The sequence below is a fragment of the Rana temporaria genome, chromosome 1 (assembly GCF_905171775.1).
Source record: "Rana temporaria chromosome 1, aRanTem1.1, whole genome shotgun sequence".
Lineage (NCBI taxonomy): Eukaryota > Metazoa > Chordata > Amphibia > Anura > Ranidae > Rana > Rana temporaria.
In genome coordinates this window covers 601,486,382-601,505,914 of record NC_053489.1, presented here as the reverse complement: position 1 = coordinate 601,505,914, position 19,533 = coordinate 601,486,382, and the positions used below count along the sequence as shown (strand labels likewise).

At 41.9% G+C, this 19,533-nt stretch overlaps 1 protein-coding gene across 3 annotated transcripts in view; it reads left to right on the top strand.

Annotated features, from left to right (window-relative positions):
- The window catches only part of ZCCHC4 (zinc finger CCHC-type containing 4), a 38,436-nt gene extending 26,428 nt beyond the window's left edge, over window positions 1–12,008 (top strand). For 2 of the 3 annotated variants that reach the window (XM_040335168.1, XM_040335167.1), the window contains 5 exons: window positions 2,017–2,114; window positions 3,319–3,440; window positions 6,179–6,254; window positions 8,681–8,732; window positions 11,746–12,008. In XM_040335168.1, coding sequence (XP_040191102.1) covers window positions 2,017–2,114; window positions 3,319–3,440; window positions 6,179–6,254; window positions 8,681–8,732; window positions 11,746–11,993 — 596 coding nt within the window. In that variant the 3' untranslated portion in view covers window positions 11,994–12,008. The remainder of the gene's footprint in view (window positions 1–2,016; window positions 2,115–3,318; window positions 3,441–6,178; window positions 6,255–8,680; window positions 8,733–11,745) is intronic. The other variant, XM_040335170.1, reaches the window with a different exon arrangement.
- The last annotated feature ends 7,525 nt before the right edge of the window (window positions 12,009–19,533 follow it).

Genomic DNA, 19,533 nt, shown 5'->3' with positions numbered 1-19,533 from the left:
CGCTCAACAAGGATTTCTCTCAGCTGTGATCATCCATCTCCGGTTCCTCCGCCCAGCGCCTCTCTCCCGGCCCGCTCGATGACCCCCCTTCTGCATCTGCATTGCCACTGTACGCTGTATACACACACTGTGGAAACATCTGTAGAACGCTCCGCCCACCAAATTCGGCTCTCACACCTTGCTTGTAGCGGTACCCGGTTCCCGCCGATAAGCCGTTAGCTGAGGATATTCTGCCTGTCAGCTGTGACCGAGTTTTCGCCATGACCTGAGTGGATCGACACGCTTTTTATGATCGTGGATCTGGTAAGAGCACACCCTTACTTACCTCTCGGTGGGAATATATGTTTCTTCTGACCAGAGACCAGAGGCTGTTCAATATTTGGATCATTTTATTCCTCTGCAACTGTTTTTTGCCCATCTATTTGGACATTCATATGTTTTGGGGTTCTGCTGTTGATTTCCCCTCTCATTTTGGACTGCCTAACAATTGATTAGTATGCAATTCTAATGGACTAACAAAGTTTTCTAAGCGTTTGGTCCCAAATAGCAGATTGTTGTAATTACCCCGAAAGGTTTTTCCCATGACTGTTTGGGCATCATCCCTTTTTTTTGCTATTTTTTGCACTAGCACTTTATTCATTTATTTATTTATGCATTTATTTATTTATATTATTTTCGCATTAAGTTGCGACTCCTAGCGCAACTCATCTTTTTTCTTTTTACTTTTTGCGTGTATATCACATGTTTAGCGTTGCTGCTGGAATTACTCACTATTTATTTATTCACTTATCCATTTGAAATTCATTTATATTCATTCTCCTAGCGCAAGGAAAACCCCCCCTCTTTCCTCTGCATTTATAACTAGTTTGATACCTGTTGAAATTGAGCCGTTTTATTCACCTCCGTCACTCCTGAATCATTATTCTCACGGACTTCCTAGTTTGCGGTGCGCATTCATTCTTGCTACATCGCGGCCTAATGGGAACTACAGTTCCCACTAGGCTTAGCCTCCGTGCCTGTGAGGGATAAGAGAGCATCTTCACGCAGGGCTGTAGTCATAGGGAGGGGGTGAGCACATTCTGCTTTCCACCATGCAAAACGGCTCAGATGCTGGTGGAAAGCAAGAAGAGGAGTGACAGGAAATGGCATTTTCAAACCTGGATTACTGTATTTTGGAGGTCAAAAGGAAAAACGAGTTAAGTGATATTTAAATGCTCTAGCTTACAGCAATCAATTGATCTAATAAAAAACGAACCTTTAGACCCCTTTCACACTGGGGCGTTTTTTGGGCGTTTTTTAGGCGCTTTGGCGTTTAAAAAAAGCCTGTAAAGCGCCTGAAAGAAGCCTCATCTGCAATCCCAATGTGAAAGCCCAAGTGCTTTCAGAGGCCTTTCACACTGAAAGCGCCCGAAAAACGCTGGTAAAGCGCTGCTAAGACCCCTTTCACACTGAGGCGCTTTTCAGGCGCTTTGGCGTTAAAAAAAGCTTCCTCAGTGGGAAGGGGGCTTTAGGAGCGGTGTATTAACCGCTCCTAAAGCGCTGCAAAGAAGCTGCATGCAGGACTTTTTTTGACGCCCTGCCAGCTCAGCGCCTCAGTGTGAAAGCACTCAGGCTTTCACATTGGGATTGCAGATGCAGCTTCTTTCAGGCGCTTTTTTTAACGCTAAGACCACTTTCACACTGGGGTGTTTTTCAGGTGCTTTAGTGTGAAAGCACTCGAGCTTTCACATTGGGATTGCAGATGCAGCTTCTTTCAGGCGTTTTACAGGCGCTTTTTTTAACGCTAAAGCGCTTGAAAAATGCCCCAGTGTGAAAGGGCCCTTAGTGTTCCTTTAATTATCTGGAGTTTTTCAGCCTTCTAAATCATGTTGAAAGGTAAAATCCGTCTGCTGTGGAATACTGTGGATTGCACATCTTCATTCCCTTTTAGAGGCCCCACTTGTAATGAGCAGACCAGATCAAATAATGATATGAGGCCTTCACAAGTGAATAGTAAAATCTTTTTCTTCCTATCAGAACGTTCCATTGAGCTGCCCACATTTTGGATTTTTCCCTACTTCTTTGAACCTCGTATTCTGCAGTCTTCTCCTGGGTTTGCCATGCTGGATTATCAGGTGAGTGCTACAATGCATATTTCTTCACATGCAGTATACTATTTCTTGCATATAAAAGTAAAAAAAAATACAAAGTATTGTGGGACTTTAATTGTGCCTCAGTGGGGTTAGGAAAAATTTAATAAATGTTACCACAGTTTTAAAACAGCATAGAAAAAGCTTTATTTACTATACATGGATGGTAACGAAATACAAAAAAAATCCATGCTGTCTTAAAGTGAGCAGCTAACACTACCAATGGACAAGTGGTAGAAAACAGAAAAAACATAAAAAGTGTAGCGCTTGACAAATGGAAAAACACCTAAATATGATGAAATATAATGTGCACCAGTGAAAATTACCAATTTATTATCCATTAAAATTATCCATACATGGATGGAATTCTTTTTAAAATTACAGTTTGATACAAATTACAGTGTTACTGTTTCTTTGGACCTGGGTGTGTGAATCCTGGTCAGATGTATCATAGATATGGCCTACGTGTTTCGTGGGTAGCCTCGTCGGGGCCTTTAGAATAGCACACAAGAGAAACAACACATAAGATATTATTAAAGAGGGGGATTGGGACTTTAAATTAAGGAAAGCACGAGAGGACTCACAGATAAGACCGTGTAATATGGATGCGTTTATTTGTCTAAAACATAGCAGATCATGCAATTTTGAATGTATACATAATGGTAAACATACATGACAATGAGCATATAAAAAGCATGATGCAAAAACCATAAACATTGTATAACTTATTCTTTGCATTATTAAAAAAATATAGAATCATTAAACCCAAGGTTGGTCCTAAAACATGTAGCATCTGTGTAAACCCGAGATGCCTTTCATGGCATTATAGCCAATCTTCAGGGGCGGATGCGTAGTGGGGTAAGATCTGCAGAAGGACACAAGTATAATATGTACGTTTTAGCATAACACCCAAATAATGGGAAACAATAGGAGAGATGGAAAAAGGGCCATCTCCAAAAAACTTACTCATTTCCAGCATGTGAGGATGTGCGACTAGGAACGCATGGGTCGCTAGGGTTGTCTGCAACCGGGAACTGAGGTAGGGCCAGTGGGAAAATGTAGAGGAATGGTTTTGGGTTTTACAGTTTTGAATGTAGAGTAATGGTTTTTGTAGATCTATAGTTGTTGAAATATGTATAGTTTACTCTTTGGCCTGGTTATTTTATTCTAAATCTTGTTGCCGTTTCAGGTGGACTATGATAACCATACTGTATACAAACATGGGAAGACTGGAAGGAAACAATCACCAGTCCGTATTTTCACCAATCTTTCACCTGAAAAAATTGTGCTTCCTGCAAGTGAAGGCTACAGGTGCAATATCCTTTCATACTTAGGCTTTTATCAATGGATGTGTCAGTGGAAAACTGTAGAGTGCTTTGTCACCCAACGCTTACAAAAGGGGAACTTATCCTTTAACATGTTACACACAATGGCCCGGATTCACATACATCGGCGCATATTTATGCGGGCGTAGCGTATCTAATATACGCTACGCCGACGCAGCACACAGAGGCAAGCACTGGATTCACAAAGCACTCGCTCTTAAAGATACGCTGGGTTTCCTCGGCGTAAGCCAGCGTAGGTGAAAGTGGGCGTGAGCCATGCTAATGAGGCGTGACCCCATGCAAATGATGGGGCAAGCACCATAGAAGTACTTAAAATGAATGGCGCATTGCCCCGTCCCGTGGCCGCATCCCTGTGCGCATGCTCAGAATCACGTCGGAACTACTCCCTAAGATACGTCGAATCACTGCCTACGAAGTGAACGTAACCTACGCCTAGTCATATTCACGTACAACGTAAACGACAAAAGATACGACGGCTTGTGTTCCCTGGTCCATACCTTTTGCATGAGTTGCGCCTTCTATATGGGGAATAACTTGAAGCCGGACGTACGACTTACGCAAACCGTATATTATGCGCCGGGTGCGAGTACAATCGTGAATAGGCGTATCTCCCTCATTTGCATATGTGCATAGAAAATCAATGGGAGCGGCAAATGCGCCCAGCGTAAATATGCGCCCACGATACGACGGCGTAGGCAAGTTACGTCGGTCGTAGGATGCCTATTTTTAGCCGTATCTCAGATTGTGGGCACGGCGCACAGATACGACGGCGCATAGTTATACTTACGCGGCGTATATCGGCGTAAGTGCTTTGTGAATCCGGGCCATTGTTTTGACAACAAGCAGGGGATCTTCTCCCCCTGCTTGCTGTCTCAGTCTAAAGAAAAGTGTTCTGTGAATGTGAAAACTACAAGTACCGAAATCCTTTGCAGCTGTCAGCTTGTAGTTCTAAATTAACCACCTGGGCACTGTTGAGTGCTCTAGTACTTCATTGAGTCTTCCTGTCAGAGCCTGCCTGTATTGGATCTGCTGATCGTGGGTGCAATGCTTTACAGATTCCTAACAAAAAAATAAATGCATAATTTTGCAAAAAAAATTCACTGTCAACTCACTGGCCTTGACTATTGAAAGCAAGGTTCTAAAAGATTTCCACTGTGTTGAAGGCACGTAAATCCATCTCTCAGAAAATGTATCATTATACATGGAAGGCTTGTACACACAATAATTTTTTAGAGTTGTAAAAAACTATGTTTTTTAGGCTCTAGAAAAAACAGTGCCCCAGATTCAGCGCGGCGCAAGGGCTTACTTGCTCCGGTGTAACGAGTGCTCCTGATTCAGGAACCTCGTTACACCGACTGCAGCCTAGGATATGACAGACATAAGCCTCCTTATGCCTTCATATCCCAGGCTGCATTCTTGCGTTGGCCGCTAGGGGGCGCGGCCATTGTGATCGGCGTATAGTATGCAAATTGCATACTACCACCGATTCACAAAAGTTGCGCGGGCCCTGCGCACGCAAGGTACGGAGTTTCCGTACGGCGACTTTAGCGCAAGGTTGCTCCTGCTATAGCAGGGGCAACCTATGCTAAAGTATAGCTGCGCTTCCCGCTCGTGAAATTTAAATTTCACGTCGTTTACGTAAGTGATTCGTGAATGGCGCTGGACGCCATTCACGTTCACTTAGAAGCAAATGACGTCCTTGCGGCGTCATTTGCCGCAATGCACGTCGGGAAAGTTTCCCGATGGAGCATGCGCTGTTCGCTCGGCGCGGGAGCGCGCCTAATTTAAATGATTCCCGCCCCCGGCGGGATCATTTACATTAGGCAGCCTTACGCCCGGCTGTTTAGCATATCGCCCGCGCAATTTACGGAGCTACTGCTCCGTGAATCGCGGGCATTTCAAAATATTTGCGTGGGCGCAGAGCAAAACTCGTTGCCCTGTGTCCACGCAAATATTGCACGGATCTACCTGAATCTGGGCCAAAGTTTTTTTCAACTTGATCATTAAAACGACGTTGCCTACACACGATCTTTAAAAAAAAAATGCTCTAGCAAAGCGCGGTGACGTACAACACGTACGACGGCACTATAAAGGGGAAGTTCCATGTGGATGGTGCCACCCTTTGGGCTGCTTTAGCTGATTTCCTGTTAGTAAAAGACGATTTGCGCTTTTCTGTCTATTACAGCGTGATGAATGTGCTTACTCCATTACGAACGGTAGTTTTACCAGAACGAGCGCTCCCGTCTCATAACTTGCTTCTGAGCATGCGCAGATTTTTCACATCGTTAAAGCCCACACACGATAATTTTTTTTACAACCCGAAAAACGACAACGTTTAAAACGTCTTGAAAAAATAGAGCATGCTCGAAAAAAAAATTGCTTGTTTTTCAGAACCCGAAAAATGCTCTGAAGCCCCCACACGATCGACGTTTTTTAAAAAAAAAAAACGTTGTTTTTTTACAACCCGAAAAATGATCGTGTGTACGCGGCATAACTTTTTGCGATGCGAGGCTTCAGATTTGCACCAACATTTTTTTTCTCATTGTCTCAGATCTTGTTCTTTCTTCAACATGGCAAAGGAACAAAAGCTTAACTTGACTAAGCCCCCCACCCCAAATGGTTGTCAAAACATCCAATCATCCTCTTAGTCTTTGGGTTTTGTTTATTATTATTATTATTCATTATTTCGTTCTATCGTTTTAGGTTCTGTTCACTGTGTCAGAGATATGTGTCCTCAGAAAATAAGCACTGCAAAACCTGCAACGCTTGTCCCTCCAAGGTAATACTTTTTATTTATTATTTATATTATATGGGTATTATGTATATAGTGCGTGTGTGTGTGCGTGTGTGTGTGCGTGTGTGTGTGCGTGTGTGTGTGCGTGTGTGTGTGCGTGTGTGTGTGTGTGTGTGTGTATATATGTATGTATATATATATATATGTATGTATATATATATATATGTATGTATATGTATATATATATATATATATATATATATATATATATATATATATATATATATATATATATATATATATATATATATATATATATATATATATATATATATATATATATATATATATATATATATATATATATATATATATATATATATATATATATATATATATATACACACATACACATATACACATACACATACACATACACATACACATACACACACACACACACATATATATATTTAAAAAAAAATGATTACTGTATTTATCTTCATATAGCGCACACCCCCAACCTTGAAGGAAAATTCCTGGAATAAAAAGAAATACTTAGTTTGAATGCCCCTCGTCGGTGTCTTGCCTGGCGTCCATCGGCGGCCTTGTCCGGTCCGGCGTCCTTCTGCGGCCATCGTGGTGTCCTCCCCGCTGTGTTTTTCAGCCGATCCCCCGCTTCCCGCGCTGTGTTTGAACCACTCCGCCAACATATACCGAGCGCAGTACACTCGGGCAGGCTCGGCTCCTCTCGCGTACAAGACATGACCGCGAGCGGAGCGCAGCCTGCCTGAGTGTACTGGGCTCGGTATATGTCGGTGGACTGGTTCAAACACAGCACGGGAAGCGAGTATCGGCGTATATCGCGCACCCTCCATTTTGCCCTGATTTTAAGGGCAAAAAAGTGCGCGGTATACGCCGATAAATACGGTAATATTGTTGTGTAAGCTTTTTCTTAATTTAAAGTGTTTGTTTGTTTTTGTTTGTTTGTTTTTTGTTAAAAATAACAAACATGTTATACTTACCTGCTCTGTGCAGTGGTTTTGCAAATAACCCAGATCCTCCTCTTCTGGGGTCCCTCTTTGTTGATCCTGGCCCCTCCCTCCTTTTGCATACCCCCACAGCAAAGCAGATTGCTATGGGGCATCCAAACCGAGCCACAGCTCCCATTCAGACACCAAGCCGTGGCCCGGCCTCGCCCCTTTTCTCTTCTCATTGGCTGACTGAGTTTGACAGCAGCGTGGCGCTGCTGTCTCTGCCAATGAGGAGAGGAGTCACAGGCAGCCGAGACACTCCTGCAACTTCGCTGGATCTACATGGAGCTCAGGTAAGTATTAGGAGGGCTGAGGCAAGCAGAAGGCTTTTTATTCTAATGTATAGCATGCATTAAGATAAAAAAACCTTCTGCCTTTACAACCACTTTAATTGTGATATTGAGATTGGATTGTTAGTTTCTTTGGGGACAGGGAATGTTTTCATTGATCAACATGTTCTGTAATGCTCTCCAATATTTATGCTATAGTAGCAATATCAATCCTGGCTTCATGGTCAAAACATGCCTGCAAATCCCAGAGGTGAAAGCCTTCAGGTGTATTACATTTAAGGCTAGATATATTGGTGTGTGAATTTCTAGTTAGAGGACCCGTTCTAATATGTACAACTAATGAAAATAGTATGTGGGGTGGGATTTGGAATGTAATTTGTTTACTGAATCTTTTTTTTTTTTTTATAGTTCTTATTTTACATACATTGTGATTCATGCAGACCTCCACTGCTTGCCCTCTTTCTCTATTTGCTACGCCTGGGCATTACTGCCCTATAGACTTTAATGGGACTGTATCCTATACTAAAAACAGCAGGAGACCGAAGTCTATAGGGCTGTAATGGGCAGATGCTGCCATCATGCACATAATAGTGCCTCCAAGTATGTATGTATTTGAGCAGCAAGAGGATGGATTACTTAAGGTCGGTGCAAAGGGGGAAGCTGGCTAAAATGCACTTTTTCTTATTGTTTCGTTATCCTCGAAGTGTCTTTGGGCAGATATGAGATATTCACAACTTAAAGGGGTTGTAAACCTTTGTGCTTTTTCACCTGCCGTCGCTCTCTCCACGGGTTCTCGGCTCTTTATTGGATAGATTGATAGCAGCGCAGCCATTGGCTCCTGATGCTGTCAATCAAATCCAGTGACGTGGGGGCGGGGCCAAGTCCTGAGCGCTTCCCAGAGGGGGTTATCTGATGCTTGGAGGAGCCGAGAGAGCAGCCATGGGACCCCAGAAGAGGATGTTAGGACCACTGTGTGCAAAACGAACTGCACAGTGGAGGTAAGTATGACATGTTTGTCATTATAAAAAATCAAACCTATAGTGTCACTTCAATAGTATTTGTGCATTATTGTATATTTGAATTTGCCCATGCTTCTTCAATTGGCTATCTGTTTCTGAATCATCACACATGGGCTGTGTCTTTGCAGGATGGCAGAAAGTGGAAGCATTGCACCTTATGCAATAAATGCGTGAAACCTTGTAAGTAATAACTAGCAGAGTTTTGGATTCATAGATTCACTGTTTATTATATGAGCAAGTCTGATGCCACGTACACACGATCATTTTTCAGCATGAAAAAAAAACGATGTTTTTCAGCATGTCGAAAAAACGACTTCATCATTAAAACGACGTTGCCCACACACCATCGTTTTAAAAAAATGATCTAGCAAAGCGCGGTGACCTACAACACGTACGACGGCACTATAAAGGGGAAGTTCCATTCGCCTTTGGGCTGCTTTAGCTGATTCCGTGTTAGTAAAAGACGATTTGCGCTTTTTTGTCTGTTACAGCGTGATGAATGTGCTTGCTCCATTATGAACGGTAGTTTTACCAGAACGAGCGCTCCCATCTCATAACTTCTGAGCATGCGCATGTTTTTTACATAGTTTTAGCCCACACACGATCATTTTTTACAACCTGAAAAACGACATCGTTTAAAACGACGTTAAAAAATGCAGCATGTTCGATTTTTTTTTGGGTCGTTTTTCAGAACCTGAAAAATGATGTGAAGCCCACACACGATCATTTTAAATGACATTTTTGAAAAACAAGGTTTTTTTCATGCCGAAAAATGATCGTGTGTACGCGGCATTAGATCCACAAAATGGTGGGCAACTTAATGGAGACAGTGTTTTTCTTCATTGTGTCAGAGCCTCCAGCAAGAACAGTGAGTAGCACAGTAGTGACATTGCCAAATCTCCTGAGACCACCAGTCAGAGGCAGCAGTGCCTTGGATCTCGCACAGATATACATCTATCTAGGCATGCCTAGGCACCCTCACACACCAGGAAAAGCACTGTTATTTTCATGAAGAATTCCAGACAAGGTCATTTTTGAGGGTACTGCTTGGGTACAAATAACCTTTCTAAATATTCCCTATAACGTCACAAAACCCCACTTTTAAATGCAGGTCCACTTTAAAGAAGTAGTCGGTAAACAATTTTATAAAACTATGCTAGCCAGTAAAAATAAAATAATGGCAGTCAATAAATCAAACATCTAGTAGCCAGTAAAAGAAATGATGGTCGCCATTTAAAAAGTCAGCAAGAAAAAATACAGTAGTCAGTAAAATAAAAACTACGGTAGTCGGTAAAGTTTGTTAGATTTCCTCTTTGATTTACCTACAGTGCACACATCTGATTTAGTGTTCTGATTATTGTGGTTTGCTTGGTTTTCTATTGTACCTACAGATTTAGCTTTGTCAGTCCTGAATTTCTCAATAAAATAAAAGTTTAAAGTGGTTGTTGTAAACCCCCCCCCCAAAAAAAAAAAAAAACCTGCAAGACAAATGCATAATGAGCTAGTATGACTAGCATACTAGCTCTTAGATCGAAGCCTCCGCAGCGACCCTAGTTCCTCCCTCTGCCGCCGCCATGATACCCGGAGTGACTTCCGTTTATCGCCGCTATCGTCACTCGTGCGCACGGAACCGGCACGATCCCCGCGCATGCACGCTTTTCCGGCACTATCCCATACAAGACCCGGCACGCTCAGTGCGCCTGCGCCGTTGACATCGGTGCCTGATTTTCTGCAAATATCTCCTTAACCGTGTAGGTTAAGGAGATATTGCAAGCACCTACAGGTAAGTCTTAAAGTAGGCTTACCTGTAGGTGCAAGTAGAATCGGAGAGTTTACAACCACTTTAAAGTGTTACTGAACCCACATCAGTAAAATCAGTCTGTATATGCAGTAAAGCATGCTGGTTATACTCACTGTGGAACCTAAGGGGTTGTGTAAAAAGACTGTTTGATCCTGTCTCCTCTGATCCTCCTTCTTTTACTGTCCCCAGTCCATCTGCTGATAGTACAGTGCCCTTGGAGGCACTATGCACATATGCCCAGTTTGGTGTGTATATTGCTGGAGAGCTTTTTTTTCCTGGGAGGGTGCATGTGATTGGCACAGAACCAATCAGCACTGTGCAGACTGAGGGTCAGTGGTCATGCTGCCTCATAGGACAGTCGGAGGAGAATGAAAACTGTTACTACAAGCATTAACCAGTGCTCAGCCAGTCACTGATAGAAGTCACAAGACTGCTATATACTGCTGATGAGAAAGGGTATTTAGCATTTTATTTTTATTAAAATATTTGCATTTCTGTGTACTGTGGGAGACCAGATATACTAAATCCAGGGTCCTGGGTTTGGTGACACTTTAATGCTGGGTATTGACAGGTTCAGGCACAGAGTTTGTAATGCCAGACTATGGCAGAGCCCCCCCAGTGATATTGTTCTTCTTGCATGTTAATGGTCATCTCCAGCCAATCAGAAGGGCTCCTGTTTTTGTTCTTGTGTGTTTAGAAGCAATAACTCACTTTTTTTGAGTCTGTGTGAATTTTTATAGCTCTAGAATAGTAGGATCAGCTTCAAGCCTACAATAGTTGTGTAACTGATGTTTTATCCCTTTACAATGTTAAGTATTTTATAAAATATGCCTCATTCACACAGGCGCTGAGGCCAGTACACTGTGAACCTGCCAGGTGCTACGTATAGGTAGTTTATGTAAATATGCAGGGACACAGTGATTGTATAGACCAGGGATATGCAATTAGCGGACCTCCAGCTGTTGCAAAACTACAAGTCCCATCATGCCTCTGTCTCTGGGAGTCATGCTTGTGGCAGTCAGAGTCTTGCTATGCCTCATGGGATTTGTAGTTCTGCAACGCTAATTGCATATCCCTGCTATAGACAGACGCTCCTCCCAATTTGACAAAACTGTGGCTGAACAGCCGTGAATGCAGGCGGTGTGTGTCCAGGGCCGCATATAAAGATGAGTGTTCATACAGTCTCTGCATCTCCATAGACTTACATACACTGCCTGCGCATAGACTGCCTGGTGGCTCGAGCCGCATAAACAAATAGCCACTTCACAGTGTACAGGCCTCTGCACTCGTATGAATGGGGTCTAAATGTAATCTATATTATAAATCTCTATAAGCGCTTAGAAAATAATGCACCTTGGAAGATTACTGAATGACTTTTTTTTTTTTCCTCAGCCTGGGCTCACTGCTCTTCCTGTGACCGGTGCTGTCTACAAGACCATCCCTGCGGCGGTGCTGTGGGTGGCTGTTTTCTCTGTGGAGATGGTGGCCACAAATGGAGAAACTGTCCAACTCGACTCGCATCTGAAAGACATAACAAAAAGTCAGTATTGATCGTAGTACACTATATTGGGGTCAGTTGTACAATCTGTGTAATATCCTATACAATCCAATGGCCACACAGGCGCACTTGGGGTAGTTGACCACAAGATGGAGCTAAAGAAGTACTCATATCTTAGAGCACCAGAATGGATTGATGGAAAAAAAATGTGTCATCGGCGTATATATCTAGAAAGTTCTAAAAAGAGGTTTATTAAATAATCATAGATTCAAATCCACAATGTAAAAGATGATGTGGGATTGTATCGGCATCACCATAATCAAGTGAAAGAGCAGGCACAAGCTAATGTAATCTGTGGTGCCAAGGAGGAAAAGGATTCTCATACCAGCCTGAGGATGGATATCCTCCCCATCTCCCGCATCCTGCGACTTAGCCAACCCCAGGCTGCGGCAGCTGGGACATTAGACTGGTCTGACACCATCTCCTGGATCCCACGGCTTATCCACCCTCAGGCTGGTATGAGAATCATTTTCATCCTTGCCACCACAGATTACTCTCTTTCACTTGATTATGGCAATGCTAATACAATCCCACATCATCCTTTACATTGTGGATTTGGATCTATGATTGTTTAATAAACCCCCTTTTTTTTCAACTTTCTGGATATATACTCTGGTGACAAAAATATTCAACCATTTATCCTGCTGCAATAAGAGAGCAGTATTTCTTCAGTTCCATTTTGTGGTCAACTACCCCAAGCACTCCTGTTTGGCCAAATTCATATTTGTTGTTCCACTCCTCCAAGTGGTATGTGTTAGAGCAGCTTGGACAATGACCTATCACAGGGCGCGTTTTTTACCTTTTTTTATTTTATTTTTTTTACACAGTTCTTTTGAAAATAAAATAAAAATAAGTATCACTTGTAAACATCCCTTGTAATAGAAAAAAAGCATGACAGGTCCTCTTAAATATGGGATCTTGGGGTAAAAAAAACTCACTTCTCATATTAACACTACAATGCTGTTAAAAAAAAAAATGTAATGTCATTTAACCACTTCCCGACCTCCTCATGTACATATACGTCAGCAGAATGGCACGGACAGGCACACAGGCACATCCACGTACCTGTACGTCCTCTGCTAGACGTGGGTGGGGGGTCCGATCGGGACCCCCCCCCCCCGGTACATGCGGAGGTCGGGTCCGCTCGGGGAGCGATCCGGGACGACTGCGCGGCTATTTGGTTTTAGATCCGATCGATGATGTCAATCCTACAGCCACACCCCCCTGCACTAGTAAACACATACACAGTGATCCCTAAATGTTACAGCGCCCCCTGTGTTTAACTCCCAAACTGCAACTGTCATTTTCACAATAAAGAATGCAATTTAAATGCATTTTTTGCTGTGAAAATGACAATGGTCCCAAAAATGTGTCAAAATTGTCCGAAGTGTCCGCCATAATGTCGCAGTCACGAAAAAAATCGCTGATCGCCGCCATTAGTAGTAAAAAAAAATAAAAAAAAATAAAAATGCAAAAAAACTATCCCCTATTTTGTAAACGCTATAAATTTTGCGCAAACCAACCGATAAACGATTATTGCGTTTTTTTTTTACCAAAAATAGGTAGAAGAATACGTATCGGCCTAAACTGAGGAAAAAAAAAAATTATATATGTTTTTGGGGGATATTTATTATAGCAAAAAGTAAAAAAGATTGCATTTTTTTCAAAATTGTCGCTCTATTTTTGTTTATAGCGCAAAAAATTAAAACCGCAGAGGTGATCAAATACCACCAAAAGAAAGCTCTATTTGTGGGGAAAAAAGGACGCCAATTTTGTTTGGGAGCCACGTCGTACGACCGCGCAATTGTCTGTTAAAGCGACGCAGTCCCGAACTGTAAAAACCCCTTGGGTCTTTAGGCAGCAATATGGTCCGGGGCTTAAGTGGTTAACCACTTAAGAGCCAGACCATTTTGTTGCTAAAGGACCAGGCCACTTTTTGCGATTCGGCACTGCATCGCTTTAACTGACAATTGTGCAGTCGTGTGACATGGCTCCCAAACAAAATTGGCGTCCTTTTTTCCCCAAAAACAGAGATTTCTTTTGGTGGTATTTGATCACCTCTGCGGTTTTTATTTTTTGCGCTATAAACAAAATTAGAGTGACAATTTGAAAAAAAAAAATGCAATATTTTTTACTTTTGCTATAATAAATATACCCCAAATATAAAATATATAAAAAAAAAATCTTGCGTTGAATCGGCTGCAGAAACCACTTATCTGAAACCCGCTCTTGAAGAGGATACCAGGGTTATGGCAGCTAGCTGCTGCCATAACAGTATTCCTCTTCAAAGTACCAACGTATGATGACGCCTAGTGGTCCGGAAGTGGTTAAAAAAAAAAAAAAACGCACAGTTTTTTTTTTTTTTTATATACAATGTATGCAGGATATGTAGGAGGAGGGGACATTTAAAAAAAATATTTATAGATAGTCTTTACAAACACTGTTGGCTCATTTTCTGTTTATTAAAGCGTTCCACCCAAGATTTTGACAGGTATCCAGCTCCCACTTCCACCCTGGCGATTTCTCCTCTCCCCCTTCCTCCCTGCAATCTTCTGGGACGTGTCACAGGTCCCAGAAGATTGCTCAGCCATTCAGGACAGCACAGCACGCACCCGGTTGTGAAGCCGCAAGCTGTCACTGCCAGGGGCACACACTAGTGGTGCCGGCGCAGGGGAGAGAACCAAGAATTCGGGCGGCCGCATCGCTGGGCTGTAGGACCGATGAGTGTGCTTATTAAAAGTCAGCAGCTATACTTTTTCTAGCTGCTGACTTCTGAAAAACAAATGGCACTCCGCTTTAAGAATGTGCAAATACTTACAGGACCAAAATACTGCAAAATCTACGCCATGTAATCTGCATGCCATAAATTCGGCCGATTCACACTCAAACTTCCTAGTGAATTGAAAATGCTGTTTCTGATATTAAAACATATCAAATAACCGGATAATCAGTATAATGCCTACATTGTAATTAAAGCAGTTCTTCAGCCAGGTTTCCAAACATTTTATAGGCAGCAACTACAAAAACTGTAGCTACTGACTTTGAATAAACAGACCCCTACCTCTCCAGGGATCCAGCACCTTCCTCACTCGGTCCGGATCTTCGTGTCTCCGGTATGTCAACTGTGGGAAGCTGGCTGTGAATCTTTGTTGCTTCACAGCTGGCTTCCTGCTGCGCATGTACAAGCAGGGTTGTCTTAATGAGAGGGCACACCTGGGCACTGCCCAGGGGCCCCAGCTGCATGGGGGGGGGGCCCTGCACTTCCCCAAAGCAGCTGGTCCTTGAGCCCACACTGCCCTGAAATTGGGGGCCCCATGATGGCACTGAGAGTGAAAGATGCAAAGGGGAGGCAGTGTGCCTCCTACCTACTTAATGTCTGTTTACCTGCACTGTCATCATTGTAGGGGCCCCAGAGCATCACTTTGCCCAGGGGCCCATGATGCTATTAAGACGTCCCTGTGTACAAGTTCCATTACGCTTTGTGAGTGGTCTCACAGCCTCCTGGGACGTGTCCCAGAATGTTACCGGCAGAGAGGAGGTGGGCCAAACTTTCACTTGTGTAAAAAGAAGTGTAGCGCCAATATATTTCAACTCTACTTTGGTAAGAACCAAAAGGAGAGAGATAATATAAGATTGGAAATAATCCAAATGTGTACTTAACACCGTGAGGTGTAGTGACAATTATTTGTAATTGAGAATTTTGTAAATCCTTCAAAATTAATAAATAAAACTTGTGAAGTGAAAATAAACACCTATAATGCAAAAATAGTCTGTGAGACAAATATTCCTGTGTGGATGTTAATGTGAATGTGAACCTCAGAGGATCAACATGCACCTGTTGCCAGTTAAGTCCTGTTAGGGACTCAGGAGAGAGATGATGGTACTCTCAAATAAACACACACTACAGCAATTAATCTGCAAAGGCAGGTGAGCTATAGGTTCCAAACAAGTTTTTTTGGGGGAACATCTTAAATCATATGGGATGATATTAACTTCACATAAATTATATATAGTCCAATCCCCTGTTGGGAATAATGCATATATATAGTCCTTTTTGATTGTATAAATATCCTCAGTAGCACGCTTCAATCAGACTTTTACGAGAGAAGAAATAACTGGGTACTCTTACCAGAACACGTTGACCCACTCCTCATCTTACGATGGGTGGGTCTCCAAAGCTTGTACGGGCCGATTGCCCTCTCTGGTTACCCTTGCGATGTGATTTCTCTCAAGGCCTCTCCAGCTTTATGTGGTCTCCAGATAGTGGTTGGTGCAAGATTATACTCACAGACAAAAGGACACAGATGTTCTCCAAAAAAATTTAGGTGATGGAATCAGTGGTTGATCACAACAGTGATCAACCACTGATTCCATCACCTAAATTTTTTTGGAGAACATCTGTGTCCTTTTGTCTGTGAGTATAATCTTGCACCAACCACTATCTGGAGACCACATAAAGCTGGAGAGGCCTTGAGAGAAATCACATCGCAAGGGTAACCAGAGAGGGCAATCGGCCCGTACAAGCTTTGGAGACCCACCCATCGTAAGATGAGGAGTGGGTCAACGTGTTCTGGTAAGAGTACCCAGTTATTTCTTCTCTCGTAAAAGTCTGATTGAAGCGTGCTACTGAGGATATTTATACAATCAAAAAGGACTATATATATGCATTATTCCCAACAGGGGATTGGACTATATATAATTTATGTGAAGTTAATATCATCCCATATGATTTAAGATGTTCCCCCAAAAAAACTTGTTTGGAACCTATAGCTCACCTGCCTTTGCAGATTAATTGCTGTAGTGTGTGTTTATTTGAGAGTACCATCATCTCTCTCCTGAGTCCCTAACAGGACTTAACTGGCAACAGGTGCATGTTAATCCTCTGAGGTTCACATTCACATTAACATCCACACAGGAATATTTGTCTCACAGACTATTTTTGCATTATAGGTGTTTATTTTCACTTCACAAGTTTTATTTATTAATTTTGAAGGATTTACAAAATTCTCAATTACAAATAATTGTCACTACACCTCACGGTGTTAAGTACACATTTGGATTATTTCCAATCTTATATTATCTCTCTCCTTTTGGTTCTTACCAAAGTAGAGTTGAAATATATTGGCGCTACACTTCTTTTTACACAATACCTTTACAAATATTTTTTGTGTGTTGGCCGCCCACCTTTTTCACCTTTTATAAGTTTGCGCAATATTTTCACACACACCAAACTTTCACTTGGATCGCCAATGCGGTCCAAGCGGGAGCACGTACCTGTCAGCAGGTATAGTACTCTATTATTACATTTTTTTTATTTTAATTGTGCTTTTATTTTTTTACAATCGGAGAAAGAAGAAGAAACATCTGACAGGATGATGTGATGAGCAGTAATGTGGACTTTTCACTGTGAGCATTGAGGAGTATTGTTACCTTCTCGGTGGACAATATGTACTGCCTGGTGTGATAATGAATCCAGCTCCACTCACAGCAATTAAAGTGATCACGTTATTGGCGACAGAGTTTTAAAACTCATAATCCATGATCTAATAAATCGCTACATCCTGGCAGTATAGACCACTTGTGGCATTGTACAATATGTTGCCCCAAAAAAAGACTAAATATGTTTTTCACAGATTTTAGGGTTTTTCTTAACTTCTTTTTATGATGTTCTGAATAAAACGCATTTGTTGGCTCAAACTCCATGAAAACACAGGGTATTGACTTTGAATAAACACAGGGTAGTACAATGGTGATTCTGAATGCACTGAAGTTCTGTGCTTGTATCCCAGTAGAATACTACCTATAATGGATGTAATTGTTCTTGCTTTGTTTCTAAGCGATTCTTGTGCTTTGGTTTCCTTTTGCAACTGAAAAATATACTGGTAGTTTGACTGGCCCAAGATTTATATACTGACCATAATTTTAATTTTTTTGCAAAGAAAAAAAACATGTGGCAGTCAATTTCTATAATTTATTGGCAAAATAAGCAAAACCTTCACAAAGGTTGCCATTTGGTTTCAAATGTTGTGCAAAAGACATACCTACTAGGGCCGTGTGTGTGTGTGCGCGCGCGCGCTCGTCAAGAAGATTAATGCCGCGCACACATGACCGTTTTTCATGTCATTGAAAAAAACAACGTTTTTCTCGTTGCGATTCTTCTCAAGCCTGCCTTGCATACACACGATCGTGATAAAAAATGCTCGAGCAAAGCGCGGTGACGTACAACACCGACGACGGCACTATAAAGGGGTAGTCGAACGGCGCCACCCTTTGGGTTGTTTATGCTAATTTCCCGTCTCGTAACTTGCTTCTGAGCATATGCGTTTTTTCCCCCCCGTCGTTAAAGCCTACACACGACTGTTTTTCACAACAAGAAAAACGGCGATGAGAAAAAATAGAGCAGGTTCTAAATTTTTAATGGCATTTTCTCGTCATGAAAAATGGTCGTGTGTATGCGGCATTAGAGTGAAATCCAATGCAGTTTATTCTGGGCTAGAATGTCTTCTAAGCATTTCTTGTGATGGAAAAAACTACAGTCTGGTAGCCTCTTGCAGTCATGAATGACGATGACAGATATAGCTCTATCATAGTTCCAGAAGGCAGAGATCATGTGTAAGCAAAAAAAAATACTTTTAACCTCTTTCCTGAGTACTTTGATGACCGCATATACTTAATAAAACAGCTCCAATGATCTTTGTGTGCTGACCAGTACTTCACAGCCTCTTTAACCTTCCTTGCTGGCCAGTGCATTCCTTTCATACGCACACCACAGACTACGTAATCAACTGGGTCAAGACTACTACAATAGCAGGTCTGTCCATGACCTGTAAAATCGGTGGTTTCCATTTTTTATTAAAAGCCTGAAAAAAAGTATACTTTTTTTTTTTTTTTTTTTTTTTAACCTGAATCATACTTACCGATGCTGCATCTGTTCCCTGTTGGCTCTAAGGCTGAGAACTGAGGAATCAATCGGCACTGATTGCTTGGTTCTCAGTGCTTCCTGAGCAGAAAGATATTAACTGTCTTTGGAGCACTGGGCTGTGGAAGGGGGCGGGAGCAATTGGCTCTGGGTGCCTGTCCAGATATGTGGGCAGATCCTGACGCAAGTCATATTGTTAATGGAATGTTATTAAAAATTACCTTTCCAATCTACATCACTGTAATTTTCTTTAAAATGAAATGCAATATGGCTACCTGGATGTGTTCTGTACACAGAGGGTGTACAGAACACCACCCAGACACATTATTTCCTGCTTGTGTGATTGGCTTACTGATTTTGCCAGAAGTCTGTACTTAGATGCAAGTCAGATTTTAGGCATCCTCTGCAACAAAAATTTTTTTTTTGGTAAGATACTCCTAGCAGGGATGCAGACCATGCCACTTTCCTTATAAGAGCCATGCAATTGCAGCAGCTGATTGATAACTATTCACATTCACTTTGCACATAACAGACAAAAAAAGCATACATTTTTTCAGAATGACAAAAATAATAACAACGTTTGTTAAAATCCTTGCAATGTACATAAATCACCGAGAGGGGAATATATTTTTCTCAACGAACATAGAATTACTCTTTAAAGATTAATTTACAGGGGCGCAGAGGCCTGTACACCATGAATGAG